This window comes from Vipera berus (assembly GCF_964194415.1).
Source record: "Vipera berus genome assembly, chromosome: 10".
NCBI classification, from domain to species: domain Eukaryota; kingdom Metazoa; phylum Chordata; class Lepidosauria; order Squamata; family Viperidae; genus Vipera; species Vipera berus.
In genome coordinates, this window is record NC_138213.1 from 8,165,273 (window position 1) to 8,183,804 (window position 18,532).

Below are 18,532 nucleotides of genomic sequence, written 5' to 3' on the forward strand. Positions count from 1 at the left end.
CTGGTGCTGACAATCACTTTCTTCACAGCAATGCAAATCTTTATAAACATTACCCTGGAACAAACAGTGTCAAAATCTCTATTCCAATTTCCTAAAATTCTCCTTCTCTTGTGCTTCAAGATTTATTATTGACTGGGAGTTGTACTTGGTATGAAACTAGTATTAGCTCATTTTATCACTGTTAGGTTATCCCACTTCGATATGAACCTTTTGCTTTCTTTCCGCCCCCTCCACCCCAGACTTCCCATCTGATCATCTTTTGAAAGAGATGATTATACAATGAAAAACTGGATACTTGTCTGCATACCATTGCCAATTCACAATGGGAAAGCCCACCCACCCACCCCCGCCTCCAATTTCACTGAAATATTTCTTTGGGGAGGGGAGAAAGTTATTTTCCATTTCTTTGAATGAGAATGGTAACCACCCCCAAAAATATAAATTAGATTTTAAGCCTCCTAACAGTTCGTGTCTTGCTTTAGAACAGTTTTCAGAATGACAAAAAACCCAAAATGGACCAGTTGTCCTTTTTCCTCATTCTTTTTTTAACCATGTTATAACTTCGGACAAATGGGCAAGAATTTTTGTCTTTGTTGTGATGGAGCTCCAGATTGGATCTTTTGATTTACTGTCTCCATCGCTCTTTCTGTGATGCCTGTCCTAAAAAGTAGTTTGGACAGAGACTCAGAGTTTTAGAAACAAGGTGTAGTTTCACCATATAGGACCGTGGTGGAGAACCTATGGCACGGGTGCTGAAGGTGGCACGCAGAGCCCTCGCCCCAGTCCTAGGCCTTCAGCTGGGTTTTAGGCTGTAGGCCTCCACCGCCGTGTGCAAAAAAAAAAAAGGTTCAATCAATCAATCAATTTCAACTTCTCGTGGGAAAAAAAAGATCTTGCAAAGTTAGAATTGATCGATTGAACTTTTTACTCCCACCCAGTCTGCCGTTATCACCGCAGCCACGCCCACCCAATGGGCCACACCCACCCAATGGGCCACACCCACCCAATGGGCCATGCCCACCCGACACCCGATGATACATAAGTGGGTTCTGGGTTGCAGTTTGGGCACTCGGTCTCTAAAAGGTTCGCCATCACTGGTATAGGAGGTAGTTCACCACTGGAGAGCGTAAATGTTATGCTAGCAAGACTACATCACTTTATTGCCATACGCTTAGCAGGATAAGGTCTTAGAACCTAACCTTTCTTTTTCTGAATGTACATAACTGATAATTACACTAGAGGTGCCAAGAGTGGTAATTTATTGGAGAAAGTTTGTTTGGGTCGGTCACTATGTTGAAATGAATGAAAGAATGAACCTTTATTGTTAAAGTACAACCATGTATACATTGAGATTGGCTGAGCCTCCCTTCATGCCCCCCCCACACAACTCACAGTGACAACAAACCCACCATCTTGTTACACCATGTGAGCTAATTGCACAACACACTGGCCTCGCAAGTCAATCATACATAAAATTATTTCCCGTTCAAGAGCCTAACAGCCCTTGGATAAAAGCTGTTCTTCAGCCTGTTGGTATGGTTGGCTATATTCCTGTATCTCCTACCTGATGATAGGAGAGTAAAGAGGTACCGACCAGGGTGAGTCGCCCCTGAGAATTTTCCTCACTCTTCCAAGGCAGTGAGCCCTGGCGAGGTCATCCAGTGGTGTCAGGGGACAGCCCACAATGTCTTGTGCTGTGCTCACCACCCTCTGTAATACTTTCCTATCCGCGGCTGTCAGGCCAGCATACCAAACCACAATACAGTGCGAGAGGACGCTCTCTATAGTAGACCGGTAAAAGAAGGTCATTAGCTGTTGTTCTACCCTGTTCTTCTGCAAGACCCTGAGGAAGTAGAGTCTCTGTTGGGCCTTTCTGGCCACCTGGGTTGTATTAACTTTCCAGGTAAGATCTTCACAGAAAACAGGAAACAGGAGAGATTGGTATACCTAATTATTAAGATACTGTAATTGGTTGCAGAGTTAGCCAGATATTTAGAGTGGATTTGGCATTTTTGTCTACCTGTGAAATCTTTTCCAAGGACTTATGTAGACAGATGTTTAAGAGAACCTGTCACATAACAAACCAGATTTAACAATAAGAAAGACAAAAGGGCTGAATTAAGGATATGGCAGTACTTGGAGACAGCCGAATAGAAGAGAAAGAACTGGGGGGTGGGGGAATCACAAAATACAAAATGCATATAGAATGAGTGTGGCAAAAGAAAGCAAAGACATTAAATAGTGATAAGTGCCTTGGGTGCAATCCCAAAACATCTGGAGCACCACTTAAACACCATTGGCATTGACGGAATCCCCATCAGTCAGTTGCAAAAGGCAGCTGTACATGAAACAGTTTTCACCTTGCGAGGATATTTTGAATACCATCAAATAAGAACATCTCCCTATCCCAAGTCCTTCATGTTGTGTACATAATTATTTTGTTTGCAAACCTATACTACAGACTTGTCAATGAGCTTTCTCCCTTTGGTAAAGTTTGCAGAAAGGAAATAGGTGCCTAAGGTTTTTTTCCCCCCCTTTAGAAGTAGATGGATGGATGGATGGATGGATGGACAGATGGACGGATGGACAGACACATACTCCATGGATGTTTGTGCCTACATTTCCCCCCCCCCCCACCTTCTCCCTCAATCCATCTACATCCTGACATCATTATCTCTTACAGCATCCCTTTTCCATTCCTGCTTTTGAAAGGTGGGGTTTTGAACCTTGGAATTCTGAAACAATTCATTTCTGAAAAGGATATTTATACACAACCACAGAACATCTGCAAGGAAGGCACAAATGAAGAATGATTTTTGGAGGTAAGGAAAGCTGCTTGTCCTTTGATCTTGGGCTGAAACTGAAGGCCTCTTGAGAATCCCTTCTTCCTAATGAAAAGAGAGACATGTCCCTCCCACCTTTAGGGTCAAAACAGATGTGCCGTTCTGCATTTGCCAGCTTATCTCCTTGCAAATAAAACAGTTGTGAAGTGGGAGATCCACAAGCAGACCTCCTGGCATAAATTGATAAAAAAAATAAAGCCGCTGCAGAAGATTGCAACTTGAATTGATGGTGACGGCCCTGGAAAGAGAAGCTTTAATCTTTGTGTCCTTGCTTATCTCGCTTGTCCTACTGTATAGAAAAGATCATCACAATACAGTTCCTTGTCCTTTTCTTGGAACACGTTTGAGGCACAGTCTTTTTAAAGTCAAATGCTACATGTAGAACTTAAGGAACATGTAAGGAAATACATGAGACTGGAACAATGGGGCAGAAGGATCTGGTCAAAGCAGAATTGTCATACTACAATGAAATCCTACTTCAACCTTTGCAATGGGCTAAACATGTTTAGAAGGGATAATAGGGGTGCAAACTAATGGTGGGAATCTTACATAAATCCCACCATTGACACTTGCCCTCTGCTCAGCTCCTTTTTTTAAAAAAAGAGCACTAAGTATGGTGTCATCAGAAGTGCCCTGGACAGATGCTAAGCCTGGGGGAGTCAGTTTGGTAGAGTAGTTATGCATCAGGCTAGAAACTAGGAGACTGTGAGTTCTAGTCCTGCCTTAGGCACAAAGCAAGCTGGGTGAACTTGAGCTAGTCAATCTCTTTCAGCTGTAGGAAGAAGGAGTGACCTGGCCACTTGAAAATGTGGCCTAGAAAACTGTAGGGACTCATCCAGCTAGTTGTCAGGAGTCAAGACACCCATCTGAAATTGCTAAAGTCCTAGAACCACTGTTGAACATTCAGGTTTTTTTTTTAAGTATGCAGTGTTCTTCTGAAAACAAAGAAGTCTTTTTTTTATCTAATTACGAATGTAATGTAAACATACTTCTTTAGAACATACAAAGATTTATTAAGATTTAGCCCTCATTATTATCACATACACATATACCTACAAGGACCTCAAATTAGATATACCATCAGCGTTTTTCCCCCCCAGCATGTTGTAGAGCATCACCTTCAGATTTGTTTATAAAAAGCATTGCTTTGTCCTTTGAAACACAGCTATTTATTCCACTGACACCTACTACCGAGAGAGATAATCCACAACAGGCATTGTTGCTGTCAAACCTGGCCAACAAGCAGCTTGTGACTCAACCCAACAGATGTTTCAACAGTTGAGGTCAAAGGGAATTTATGGACTTTGCAAGTTCCGCTCTTTTTGTTGTGGGACGAATGCCAAAATTCTCAACACCAGGTATAAGCATTTGACCTAAGCAGTAGTAGGAGCAAGGGAACAAAGACCCTGAGGAGATTGAAGAGCCAAAATGTTATTTTGTTGAACTGGCAAGAATCTAAGACACCTAAATCTGACTGTAGTGTATGTTTGCAGTTTAGGAATGTTTGTGTACCTATTTGATGGTTTATATCAGTGCTGATGTTCCTGAGAGTTAATACTGCAAACAAAATATCATTGGTTTCAATATCCAACCAGCTTCTGTTGCCTTTGTGAATTTTACATTATACCTAACAGTAGAAGATAATGTTTGTAGATCGAGGTTTGAACTATGAGGTCCTTGGTGCTCTCTGAATTTGGTGGGTTTTTTTGCAGATGTTTCTTTACACAGCTCGGAAACATCTTCAGGGCTAGAATGTCTTTAGTGTCTGAAGAAAGTTTAGCAAGGTGGAACCAGCCTAATCTCTGGAGGGATTCTGTTCCACCACAGAGAAGGCATCACTCTAGGATTCAGCAATATGACATTGTTTAATGAATGGAATTAACTATACGAGAAACATATAATTCCACAAAATCAAATATTTTCAATTAAAGCAAATGGTTTTCCTAGGAACAGATGGCCGACTTGAACATTCTGAGTTACACAAAAGAAAAAAGTTGACCTTGAGTTTCGCTGATTAGATAAGTTTGTGGTTATAGAAATGGTTGCACATATTAGTATGCAAAAGTTGAGATGGATGTTATATCTCAGCTAGGACAAGCTGAGATGTAATGTTACTATCGTATTCGACTGCACTACAAAAAGAGCTGGAAGTCAATATCTTTCTTTACTTCCTCCCCCCCCTTTACCTTACACTTCTTTCTCTTCCCTTTTTCCTCTCCCATTTTTTTTAATTCCATTTATATCCCGCCCTTCTCCGAAGACTCAGGGCGGCTTACAAGCTTAGCAGTAGCCTTCATTCTATGTATATGCCTGCTTATTAGGGCTTTCACACACCCCACAAGCGGCATTATTACAAAGTCAGCTTATTGCCCCCAACAATCTGGGTCCTCATTTTATCTACCTCGGAAGGATGGAAGGCTGAGTCAACCTTGAGCCTGGTGGGACTCGAACCTGCACTGATTGCAGGCAGCTGGTGTTACTTAAGGAGGCATCAGCCCACTGCTCCTGCTACTTTAACTTTCTTTCGCATTTTATGTTTTGATAAACTTGATAAAACTATTATAGAAAAAGTAAAAGGCAATCACATTATTGTTTGGACATTTATTATCTGTTAATTCCAGCTTTAATTCAATGACTGCTTCAAATCACTTCTAAGTTAGATTTTGATGATGCTAGTGCAATCACAACTGTGCTTAGTATTTTTCACTGATCGTTTTTTTTTAAAGACAACTTTAAGAGGAGTTTGCTGTTCAAGAGTAATGTTTTTTTTATGGACTAAACTCTTCCTGAACTTATCTATTGCTTACTTTCAACTATGTATGCAGTGCCATATTGTTGGTAATTGAGATATTCTTATGAGATATGGAATACTAAGCATGTTGTCAGCTTTAAAAATATTTTTTTTGTAATTTCCAAGTATGATTACCTGACACCCTACAATATAAATGGCTGACTATCACCTACAATATGCAGTGCTGGGGAATATATTAAATTTGTATATGAGATGCCATGGAGGTGAACCAGTTTGTTATATAAAATTAAGGAATAATTTTATAATGCTGAGTTTTGTCAGCAATTAGCAAATTGTTGATTAGCTCAGGTGATTTTTTGGGGGAGGGGAAAGTTTAATGCTGGTCCCAACAACTTGATTCCACTCTTAAATCTTGAAATCTCTTGCCCCAGATACTATATTATAACCATGGCTTTGCATATCTTTCTGATTTAATTATATCCATCTCTGTCATTATCATAATCATTAATATTGCCATCATTATTAAAGTATATAATAATAATAATAATAATAATAATAATAATAATAATAATAATAATAATAATAATAATAATAATAATAATAATAATAATAATAATAGTTGGAAGGGACCTTGGAGGTCATCTAGTCCAACCCCCTGCTAAGGAAGGAAACCCTATACCATTTCAGACAACTGGCTGTCCAGTCTCACTTCTCACTTCTGGAGGCAGGTTGTTCCACTGGTTATTTGTTCTAACTGTCAGGAAGTTTCTCCTTAGTTCTAGGTTGCTTCTCTCCTTGACTTGTTTGCCATTTATTCTTACCTTATAGCAATGCTGGAAGATAAAACTTATGTAGCAATATTCAACTTTAATTTCTCATCTGAAGTTCAAATATGGATCAGTTTAAATTTTTTAGACAAAGGCAGCTTGTGCAATGAACAACAACAACAACAACAAAAATATCAGCTGGGCAGCAGCTATTGACTGGAATAAGCCATTAAAGATAAATGGATCCTTTTTTGTGATCCTAACTCTGCCAAATGTTAACTTTTTCCGTTATATATTATGAAATCTTTGCATTATCTACACATGTATTAACAAAGAACAAGGCAACCATACTGCCACACATTTTATTTATTAATAATCTGGCAGATAAACCACTCTATATCCTGCCCAGTGTGATAATATTTCTGATGTAATATGTTTGGATGCCCAGCATTGATTGTTAGAGGGTTTTTTTTTTAAGAAATAAACAAACAGAAAAAGACAAAACACTTGCTCAGCACACACAGCTCTGGGCTAAAATGTAAGCATGAAATTTCTGGTTTATTTTTGTAATAATGTTTACAGCTGCTTAATGACCCTGAAAAGGTTCAGGAATCTGGTGCCCTGTGTTTCTTAACAGGAGTTATATTATCACATCATAACAATCTTAGCTAAGCAGTCGCTGGGCTCAACAATAGGAATCGGATTTAACCAAATTTTTGCTGCCCATTCCACAAGCTTGCCACAGTTGGGAGAGTTGCTCAAGACTAAAGCAGCTTTGAAGAGCTATGACTTGGAGAGAAAGCTATGCTCTTTTGAACATTCATACGGGCTAAGTGACTGGAACAGTGCACAAAAAAAGGAGAGACTTGCTTCTTACTGTTCTCAAAATATTCAAAAATCCAGCTCAGCTGAACACTTTTTATTTGCTTGGAGGCCAAAATCTTTTATAGAAGATGCAAGGCAAGGACGGTCAACTTTTGCTGTGGGACACAGTGACTCTGTGTGTTAGGTCATAGAAAGCTCCCTTCTGATTAATTTCCTTTTTCTGCATAGTGACTAAGGGTACTACATTTTACTTTGTTGTTGTTGTTCAATTATGTTCAATTGTCAGAGACTGCCTGTGGTTTTCTTGGCAAGGTTTTTCAGAAGTGGCTTGCCATTGCGTCCTTCCTAGGGCTGAGAGAAAGTGACTGGCCCAAGGTTGCACAGTGGCTTTTTGCCCGAGGTGGAGTAGAACTCACAATCTCCCAGTTTTTATCTTGAATGCCTTAACCCCTACACCAGACTGTCTTTCTTGCATTTGTTATTACTGATCTTGTTTATACGAGGTAATCCTTATTATATCTTTTCCCTAGTCAATTTCTACTCCCCCCCCCCTTTTTGGCAAACATTAACATTGTGAAGATGAGTTTTGATCAGTTTCCTTTCTATAAACTTGTAACAGAGAAGAGAATCTCTGATTATCTTGCAACGTCCAGCCATCCTACTCCACCAGGCTCCACAACAGAGCCAATAGTAGCTATCAACCAACAATTCCTAAGTCACAAATTCTCCATTTTTTTTTCCGTCTGAAATTTAAATTGCAAAATGGGAAGGGCACCATCTTGCCCAAATGCATTAATTTCTGAACGGAGCAAATAATTCTTTTTCGCCCAAATTTCTGCAATCAGCTGGTTTCATATTGACAAAAAAATATGTCAGGGGAGAGTCTTCTGTGATTTGAAATGGAACTCAGACATTCAGGGCCTGTTCCCTGCTGCTTCTGTCTATGAACTGTTGGAAGATGTATCAGAATAAACAGTAAACAATAAATAAGTCTACGGCACAAATATTGTATATATATAGCTAGTTTTATATCTTAAACATTTTAAGCATCCAGGCTGCATTTCGTTTACCCATTTATTGAGAAGAAAGCCCAGTAAACTTACTTGAGAATAGAGTAGGCTGAAATTTAATTATTTTAAGAATGTTTAAATTACAGACCTTTTATAAACCTTTCTTCCCCAAATCTTAACAATAGCCTGTAATGAAGCATTAGAGCTGCTGAATTCTAAACAAGCAGACATTTCTGCTGTTGAAGATTTCTTTCCATTCCCCCCTGGCAGTGGGGATTTTATATATATATGTATATCTTAGTTCCTACTTAGAAAATAAATTCTGTAAAAAAACAACAACTGGTCAGTTGTAGCAGATTTCTAATAAAATGCCTTAAAAAGATTCACAAATAGTACATTTAATACTATTTTAATAGGATCTATTTTCAAGCATAATTGCTTATATCTGGATGTCACAATGAGCCCATTTTCCCAAGCTGTTTGGGATGACATTCCTAAAAAAATCTTCAGTGGCTGGAAAAAAAGGGGGGAGTTGAAGTCTAAATTTAATTTTCATGGTTTATTGTAACATAAATGAGTCAAAGGGAGCTTTAGGTTTGAACATGCTCCCTTCCTGTGACTGGGGAAGGAATGTAGAAAATTTTGCATCTACTATTGGTTGACCACAGCTTCCTCTATTGGCCAGATTAATTATGATTAGTTTAAGCTAACCAGCTTCAAAATTCTTTGAAGTTGCATTGTTTATTAATGGAAGATTGCTGCTTAAGGCACACCGCAACTTATTTAACTAAATACTGAAGCGACTTTTTTCCCCCCCTCATCATGTGTAGAGAACCCTGAAGCTTCCTAGGATCCATTCCACATCATAAAAAGTCAAGCGTGATCACTCTCAAAATACGATTTTCAAGCTGAACCGCTATTATGCAGGGACCTCCTCATTCTAGGTTGGAGTTATAGGGTTAGAAGTAAGAAGAACCGTTTTTTTTCCGGTGAGAAAAGGGCTAGAGAAGGCCATCAATAGATTTAAAGCAAGTATGGAGTATCTTTGCGGTGGAAATACAGCTCCCAACATCTCTTACCATTGACCAAATTGCCCAGAATGGCTTGTTAATGTAGTCTGGGGAACCACAACTTTCCTAAAACCTTCTCCTTAAGCTGTCAAAGTGGTACCCCACCCCTCTAGGCCCCATAACAATTATAATTTCTTTGAAAAAAAACCATAGAACATAGAATAACAGAGTTGGTAGGGACCTTGGAGGCCTTCTATTCCAACCTCTGCTCGAGCAGGATACCCTGTACCATTTCAGACAAATGGTTGTCCAGTCTCTTCTTAAAAACGTCCAGCACTGAAGCATTCACAACTTCTGAAGGCAAGTCATTCAACTGGTAGATTTTTCTCACCGTTAAGAAAATTTCTCCTTAGTTTTGAGTTGCTTCTCTCCTTACTTAGTTTCTAACCATAGTTTCTTGTCTTGCCTTCTGGTGCTTTGAAAAATACATTGACCCTTTCCTCTTTTTTTGTGGCAGCCCCTCAGATATTGAAACACTCCTATCATGTCTCCCCTAGTCGTTCTTTTCACTAGACTAGTCATACCCAATTCCTGCAACCATTCTTCCTATGTTTTAGCCTCCTCTAGCCCTCTTTGTCGCTCTTCTCTGCACTCTTTCCAGAATCTCAACATCTTTTTTTTTTTAATATTGTGGTGACCAAAACTGGATGCACTCTTCCAGGTGTGGTCTTGCTAAGGCTTTATAAAGCGGTACTGGTATTTCTCGTGATCTTGATTCTTGATTTCTGACACTTAGTAATCAAAGTTCATAAGGCAAATGTTTGTAACTTCTGTTCTGTAAAAAGGTAAAGGTAAAGGTTCCCCCGCACATGCATGCTAGTCATTTCCGACTCTAGGGGCCAGTGCTCATCTCTGTTTCAAAGCCAAAGAGCCAGCGCTTGTCCGAGGACGTCTCCGTGGTCATGTGGCCAGCATGACTGGATGCCAAAGGTGCATGGAATGCTGTTACCTTCCCACCGTAGTGGTCCCTATTTTTCTACTTGCATTTTTACATGCTTTCGAACTGCTAGGTTGGCAGAAGCTGGGATGAGTAACAGGCGCTCACTCTGTTACACGGCACTCAGGATTCGACCCACCAAACTGCTGACCTTCTGATCGACAAGCTCAGCATCCTAATCCACTGAGCCACTGTGTCCCCTCTGTTCTGTACTAAAATGGAATTGGTTTGTCAGTCTCTGTGAATGGGTTGAACACCTGAACCGTTTGTGAAGGATTAAGCACTCTATTCATTCTGAAGGAATGTTGGCATTTTTATAGCGTGAAAGACTGATGGAAGCTGAGAGAGTTAACCCTCCATATGTTTAACTTGATTGCTTCCCATCCTTTTCTGAGAGTGTATTAGAAGCAACACTAGCAACTAAGTTTTTGCAAACATCTTCTTGCCTTCTCTGAATATATAGCAAGGAGAGAAGATTATTACTAGGGACAATTATGCTGACCGGTACTGCACGCCGCTGTTTAACAAACAGCTTGGACTTCTAATTTTCTGCAGTGCCAACTTTGTAGGTACCATTTGTACTCATTACTGTACATTGAGAAAGTTATTAAAAATTCTTAAACTTGTTGAAGCTTTCTGTGACACCTTCCCTGGCTTTTAATTGGGTTTTATTGAGTCTTCGAAGAGAGCTCTTTTAAAATAATCAGTGGTCTCTTTCGTTTGCCTAGTTGCAAAAAGGAATTTAGCAACGGAGCTAAAAACAAAGCAGGTTTTGCCTAAATATTGAATGAATTTGCTCGACAAGTAAAGAAGACAATTTATGTCTCTTTAGATGGATGCCCTGTTTAAATGACGCAGGAACAATTGCTTTGGAACAGAAGGGTTAAGTCTTAATCTCAGAGGTTTGCGAAGCTGCTAGTCGCAGTCTCCTTAAAATTTAATATACCTCGTTAATGCTTACTTGCAAACACTGAAGGATTTTTATGATTATAATCATGTGTTACAGCACCTAGTACTGTTTCTAAGTCGCATACTAATCAGCTTAATGAGATATTACCGCACTTTTTGTTGACTAAAGCAAAATCCTTTTTATTGTTCAAAAGCTTGTCCTTTACTTTATTTTCCCCCCCAAACATTATCTTGTTTTATTGTGTACCAGTAAATATCATGCGATCTCTCCACCCAACACCCCCCCCCCCCACCCATAACACCAATCAAATCATAAAACCATCTTTCTCATTGGAGAATGTGGGATTTATTGAATAGACTTAATGGGACTGAAAGTTTCCTAAATGGATTTCTATTTTTGTTTCTTTAAAAGGGGCAGTGAGCAAGAGGCATCACCGTTCTCTTTTGTGTAGATGGGCAAATGTACACAGGTGTGGTCTCCCAAAGAAAGGGGCCTGGTGACATTGAAAGCTTAATGCAACTTATTTAAGAGCTAGCTATTCAGAAGGGTAATGTGTTCATTTTAGAAGCCTAATTAATCCATGCAATCAAAAAAAGTATGCGGGGTGATGAAGGCCTTGTATAATTAAGACAAAACAATCGCAATAGTGCACCATGCACTTGACATTTAATATACGTTTATTGAGTTTTGACTGCAGGAATGTTGTGTATGGTTTTCATGCTTTCATAGATCCGCTGATGAAACCACTCTACTTGAAAATCTAAACTTTCCCTTCCTTTTTTTTTTGCAGGAATGGAGGAAGCTAGTTTGTGCCTTGGTGTTTCTTCAGCAGGACCAGAAGCCGAGGCCCACCTCAACAGCTCCCTGCTCAATGGCCAGTATTCAATGAGTCAGAAGTTGCACCAGATCACCTCCCAGCTCAGTCATGCCTTCCCTGAACTTCAGACCAGACAGAACCCTGAGGACAAAGCGGTGGCACTTCTAGAAGACAAGAGCCACGTTTCTTTAGCCAACCAGCCTATCAGCAGTCAGATGGCCCTTTTGGCCAATCAACTCAACCGGGAGGTCGATACCAGTTTAAACGGGAGGGTAGACCTACAGCAGTTCTTAAATGGACAAAACCTAGGCATCATGTCTCAGATGAGTGACATAGAGGACGATGCTAGAAAGAACAGGAAATACCCATGCCCCCTGTGTGGGAAGCGCTTCCGGTTTAACAGCATCCTATCACTACACATGCGCACCCATACTGGGGAGAAACCATTTAAGTGCCCCTATTGTGACCACAGAGCAGCTCAGAAGGGAAACTTGAAGATACACCTGCGTACTCACAAGCTTGGAAACCTGGGCAAAGGCCGTGGGCGGGTCCGAGAAGAAAACCGGCTTCTGCATGAGTTGGAAGAACGGGCCATCCTGAGGGACAAGCAGATGAAAAGCAGTCTTCTGCAACCCAGGCCCGATATCAAAGCCCACCCTCATGCTCAGCCTGTCCCTCTGGCTAATTGCAACGTACCCATGTCCACAAACCACAACACCCCTGATATTTCTAATCCAGTTCCCTCTCCAAAACCTGCCAACATCCAGGAAGAAGTGGTTGTCACAGCTGCTGGCTTTAGATGTACTTTTTGCAAAGGAAAGTTCAAGAAGCGGGAAGAGCTGGATCGGCATATCCGAATCCTCCACAAGCCTTACAAGTGTACGTTGTGTGACTTTGCGGCCTCCCAGGAGGAGGAGCTGATCAGTCACGTGGAAAAAGCTCACATCACTGCCGAGTCTGCTCAGGGCCAGGGTTCCAATGGAAACGGGGAGCAGGCGGCCAACGAATTCCGGTGTGAAGTGTGCGGCCAGGTCTTCAGCCAAGCCTGGTTCCTGAAAGGCCACATGAGGAAGCACAAGGACTCCTTTGAGCACTGTTGCCAAATCTGTGGGAGGCGCTTCAAGGAGCCGTGGTTCCTCAAGAACCACATGAAAGTCCACCTGAATAAGTTGTCGGTGAAGAACAAATCCCCCAGTGACTCAGAAGTCCCTGTGCCTGTGGGAAGCATGTCCCAGGAAGCTCATGCCAACTTGTACTCCAGGTACTTGTCTTGTTTGCAGAGTGGTTTCCTGCCCCCAGACAAAGCTGGCCTTGGTGAGCAGAACCACGCCTATAGTAAAGGGGATTTGCCTATGAAAGAGCGTGAAGTCCTGGGCAAACTCCTGTCTCCTATTGCCAGCATCGGACATAGTCTTGCTGAAGGGGACAAACATTCCTTATTAGGTTGTCTAAACCTTGTGCCTCCACTCAAATCGAGCTGTATAGAGAGGCTGCAGGCTGCTGCCAAAGCTGCTGAGATGGACCCTGTAAACAGCTATCAAGCTTGGCAGCTCATGGCAAGGGGAATGGCCATGGAGCATGGTTTCCTGTCAAAAGAGCACCAGATTCAGCGGAGCCACGAAGACCCTTTGGCAAACGCTGGAGTTCTGTTTGATAAGGAGAAGCGGGAGTATGTGTTAGTAGGAGCAGATGGTTCCAAGCAGAAAATGCCTGCTGATTTGATTCACAGCACTAAAATGGGCAATCAGAGAGACTTGTCAAACAAACTGGACCCTTTGGAAGGGAGCAGAGATTTCCTGCCTCACGGTATGAATCCAGGGCTCGAGTACAACATGCAGAGTCATGGCGGTGCGAAAGAGAAGCCCACCGAGTGTCCCGACTGTGGGCGAGTTTTCAGAACCTACCACCAAGTGGTGGTTCATTCCAGAGTCCACAAGAGGGACAGGAAAGTCGAAGAGGAGCTCCTCCAGGGGAACATCGATGAACGCCGTGGGTCTGGGAGCGACCAGGAATCCCAGTCAGTCAGCCGATCAACCACACCTGGCTCTTCCAACATTACCGAGGAAAGTGGGATGGGCGGAGGCCTCTCGCAGACAGGAAGTGCTCAGGAAGACAGCCCCCACCCATCTTCTCCTTCTTCCTCAGGTACGTCCGCTTTCAGCATTGTGTCTCCTCTTTGAAGGGGTCCAAAACTGCACCCATTGCAGACAACCGACTTATTGAACAACCACCGCGTTCACCTAATGACCAGTGTTTTAAAATCATGTGCGATGATGTGGTGACACATCTAATGACCCTCAACTATAATTCTGGATTAATTCACGGCCATAAGCTGAGGACTTCCTGCATTATATTGCTTTTATATTACTGTCCTAATTTGGACAAATGCAAATCTATCTGGGTGGTCTGTCTATACCAGGGGTAGGCAATCTTGGCTCTTTTATGACTTGTGGACTTCAACTTCCAGAATTCCTGAGCCAGCATGGCTCAGCTTGGAAACCTCTCCCTTTCCCCTCAGCATGGCTGGCTCAGGAATTTGAAGTTGAAGTCCACGAGTCATAAAAGAACCAAGGTTGCCTACCCCTGGTCTATACGGAGTAATTTCTCCTCCTTTAGCTTCAGCAGCCACATTTCACTTTTGTTTCTGTTTTGATAAATCCTTCTATCATGAGATACAATTAATTTATATGGCCAAACGTGGGGTACCTTTAAGGATGTGAGCCCCAAATTCTGAATACACAGAGACTAAGAATCATAGGAAGGATTCAGTAGAAAGGAATCGACTTCCCATGGATGATTCTTGTCTTCCGCAATCATTTTAAACCTCACAAAAAAAACATGTTTTAAAAATATCCCATTGGTTTTAGCGTCAACCCGCTGTGCACAAAAGAGTAAAGTGAAATAATATTTCATTTAAGCCTTCCACAATATTGAGCCTTATTGGCAAATGTGTGTGTGTGTGTGTGTGTATGTGTGTCTATGTGTGTGTATATATATATGTGTGTGCGCGTGTATATATATATATATATATATATATATATATATATATATATATATATACACATATACGCGCATATAAATATAAATAATATAAATAAATATAAATATAAATATAAATATAAATATAAATATAAATATAAATATAAATATAAATATAGGTAAGATTTCTGGCCTCATCTCTCATTTCTAGACCCTTGAACTAATGGATAGTAAATTGAAAGTTATATCTCCAGCCCTTTTTATAACAAAAGCACCTCGCTAATATTGTAATCATTCTGCAGACCTAACAACGGAGGAAATCATTGCCATAACAAATACTCTGTTACTAATGGCAACATTGATTTCTGCAATCAGCCATTAAGTCTAGAAAATGAAAGACAGTTCAAGAGACCTTTAGGCATTACATTGCCCACTGTTAAAGATCTGATAGCAGGCTGTTTTCTCTCTTTTTTTGGTGCTCACCCCCTCCCTGGCTTTCAATAAATATTTTAGCATTGAAGTCAATCCACTGTTACAGTTATTAAGGAGATGCCAGTTTATTTTTGCCACTCTTGTCATCCTCCAGTATCCTCCATTTCTGAGACCAGATTTATAGAAAAGAGTTAGTTTGGGGAGGTGACTTATAATAAATCTGTAAGGCCCCCCCCCTACTTCTTAAGACCTATAAATCTGTTCTCTGCATTCCACAGATTCCTACAGAGATTAACACAGTTGTTTAAATACCCAGGAAATCCTCCAACACCTCTTAGAATTCAGGCCTCGTGTATACAATATATTTGTCATCAAAGACATGCAGAAATCCTATGAGAAATGGGAAGACTGGTTTTTATACCATCTAGTTGCTTGGATTGTTTTAAGGGGATTCAAAATCCAGTAGGAAAACATAAAAGATTTGGTCTGCCATGCAAAGAGCATTTGCCCATGTTTTGAACCTATGCTGTCTCTTTTGGAGCACCGGTGTCCCAGAAGTTGGCCAAAGAGGATCAGGACATGCTTTAGAGCAGTGTATCGCCACCTGAGCAACAATAGAATAGAATAGAATAGAATAGAATAGAATAGAATAGAATAGAATAGAATAGAATAGAATAGAATAGAAGAGAAGAGAAGAGAAGAGAAGAGAAGAGAAGAGAAGAGAAGAGAAGAGAAGAGAAGAGTTGGAAGGGACCTTAGAGGTCTTCTAATCCAACCCCTTGGTCAGGCAGAAAACCCCATACCATTTCAGAGAAATAGTTGTCCAATCTCTTCTTAAAAACCTCAATTGTTGGAGCATTCATAACTTCTGGAGGCAGGTTGTTCCACTGGTGAATTGTTCTAACTGTAAGGAAATTTCTTCTTAGTTCCAGGTTGCTTCAAGAAGTGTGGACTGAAACTTCCATTATGATTGGGGAATTCTGGGAGTTGCAGTCCAGACTTTAACAGAATAACAAAGTTGGAAGGGACCTTGGAAGTCTTCTAGCCCAATCCTCTGAGCAAGCAGGAGAACCTATACAATTCCAGACAAATGGTTGTCCAATCTTGTCTTAAAAACCCTCCAGTGTTGGAGGAATGGAGCTCTTTCAAGGTTGAGAAAGCCTGCTTTAGAAGAAGTAAGAAAAACAAACAAACAAACAAACATAGCCTTTGACTATTTTCATTTGACTTTTTTTTAATGAAGAAAATACAAATGCCGTCTCAGAATCTCAGTGAGGCGTTTTCTTGACTCTGCTCAAAGAGACTCTTGAAATTTGTCGAATTTGATTATAGGCCTGGTGGGTAAAACTCAAAAATGGCTTTTTAGGGTGGAAAGCAATTCATTTTATTTCCTCTGTTTCTTTCTGATTTAATCTGGGCCAGAACAATATATAGTTTTGACCACCATCAAAAATACCAATCAAATACATTGCTATTCCCCCCCCTCCCCGACTCCCTGTAACTATCAGGCCTTTGAGATAGTCCAGACAAGAAACACCAACCATGAGTACTAACTCTACCTTTATTGTAAGGTTTCTCCAACCTCAGCCCTCTTTTGGACTCAGATGTAATTTATCAGAGCTATGTCTAGGATGGGTTCTTCTTCCTGTCTCCCAAGGTCATTCTCTCACACCATTACAGTAGCTCAGGGATGGGCAGCTGTGCTTGACAGATGTTTTCAATCTCCAATTTCCATTATTCTTTGCCAGCAGTGAGAGGCTGCCACAGCAGATGCCTTTAGATGTTGTCCACCGCTGGGTAAACCATAGATACCTGGGCCACAGCAGTCTCCTGGCCAAATTAATGGTCTGTCCATCTATGAAATTACTTCTTGGTGACACAGGACAAACACAGTCTCCAGATACAGAGAGAAGAAAATAATGATACCCTTTTTCTTTTCTAAACCTCTCATCTTTGAACTCGCTTGGCCTTTTTCAAAACTGGCCAAGTCCATAGCTTTCTGAGCCTGCGGTCCACTCCAGTCTCCATCAGTGATCAGGAATTCTATGGTGCAAAGTTCCTAACCATATATGAAAACAATTCATGCATCTTTAATCTTCTTTTATCTTGGGGAATTTGGAGAATATTTTGCCCTTTAAATTCCCCCTATTTAAAAGAACAAAACAAAACTGCATTTTTGGACCTTAGTCAATTTATAAGACTTACCATTATAAACTTTGCTAAAGTTTAGCAACATTTATCTCGTACTTGTAAACTTACGTACTGGATTTAGCTTCCTCTCACGTCAATTGGATGAATAATTTCTAATTGTTTTTCTTGCAGCCTCTGAATCGAAATGTAGCATCTGTACAATAAGCCATGTCATAGATGCGGAAAACCAAAGTTTCAACTTTTTTGCTGCATTCAATAACATGCTTTTACATTTAACCTGGTTGTCTTCAGTAATATTTCTTTGGTCCACTATAAAATTCTCAAGAAACACTCTTAAATTGTTGTGAAATGATTGCTACCTGTGGATGATAAATCAGCAGAACACAAAAGAAGCTTTTATTCCCAAAGTTAAAGGGAAATAGCCATTGAGACAGTCATTAAAACGTTACTACAAAAATACGGTTAACCAATTTCTAAGCCCACAACAGGTCTCACAACTTAATTTGCATCACTTGATTCCTTTTTTTGTGCAGTTGTTGTTACAAACTGGGTCAGAGGGCCTGAGAAACTATTCTTTTTCAGAGCTTAACCGAGGGATTCTTTTATTGTAAATTGGTGCTCTTAACATGATAGTAGTTTCTGAATTCATCATATTAAAAATAAAACCTTTTATAGACGGTGCTTCTTAGAACAGGTCTCTGGAAGAAAGCTTACAATGAGTGGCAGCAAAGGCTTTGTTATCTGATGTAATTCTTCACAAGGGAGGGTTGGGAATAGAGTGGCTGCTTTTTTTTTTTGAAAAAAAATGTCTAGTTCAGGCTGAGAAGAAGAAAGGGTCAAGTTTGCAATCAAACAGTTATTGCAGAAATGGGTGACTGTCACTGGCTGCGCTAATGTGGTATGCAGCTGTTTGTTATACGAGTAAAAGAATGTTTGAATCAGTGAACATGTGAAAACGGCTCCACTGGACCAGATAATGTGTTTGTTCTTTGACTCTGTAAATTGCCACGGACGAAGCTGCTAAAACCCAGATCTTTCA

The 18,532-nt window shown here is 40.6% G+C and overlaps 1 protein-coding gene across 1 annotated transcript in view; it reads left to right on the forward strand.

Moving 5' to 3' along the window:
* Positions 1-11,906: 11,906 nt before the first annotated feature.
* ZNF536 (zinc finger protein 536) overlaps positions 11,907-18,532 on the forward strand; it is a gene marked incomplete at both ends in the record, with an annotated part of 225,841 nt that continues 219,215 nt past the window's right edge. Inside the window, one exon of the mRNA XM_081335760.1 lies at positions 11,907-14,076. Coding sequence (XP_081191886.1) covers positions 11,907-14,076 — 2,170 coding nt within the window. The remainder of the gene's footprint in view (positions 14,077-18,532) is intronic.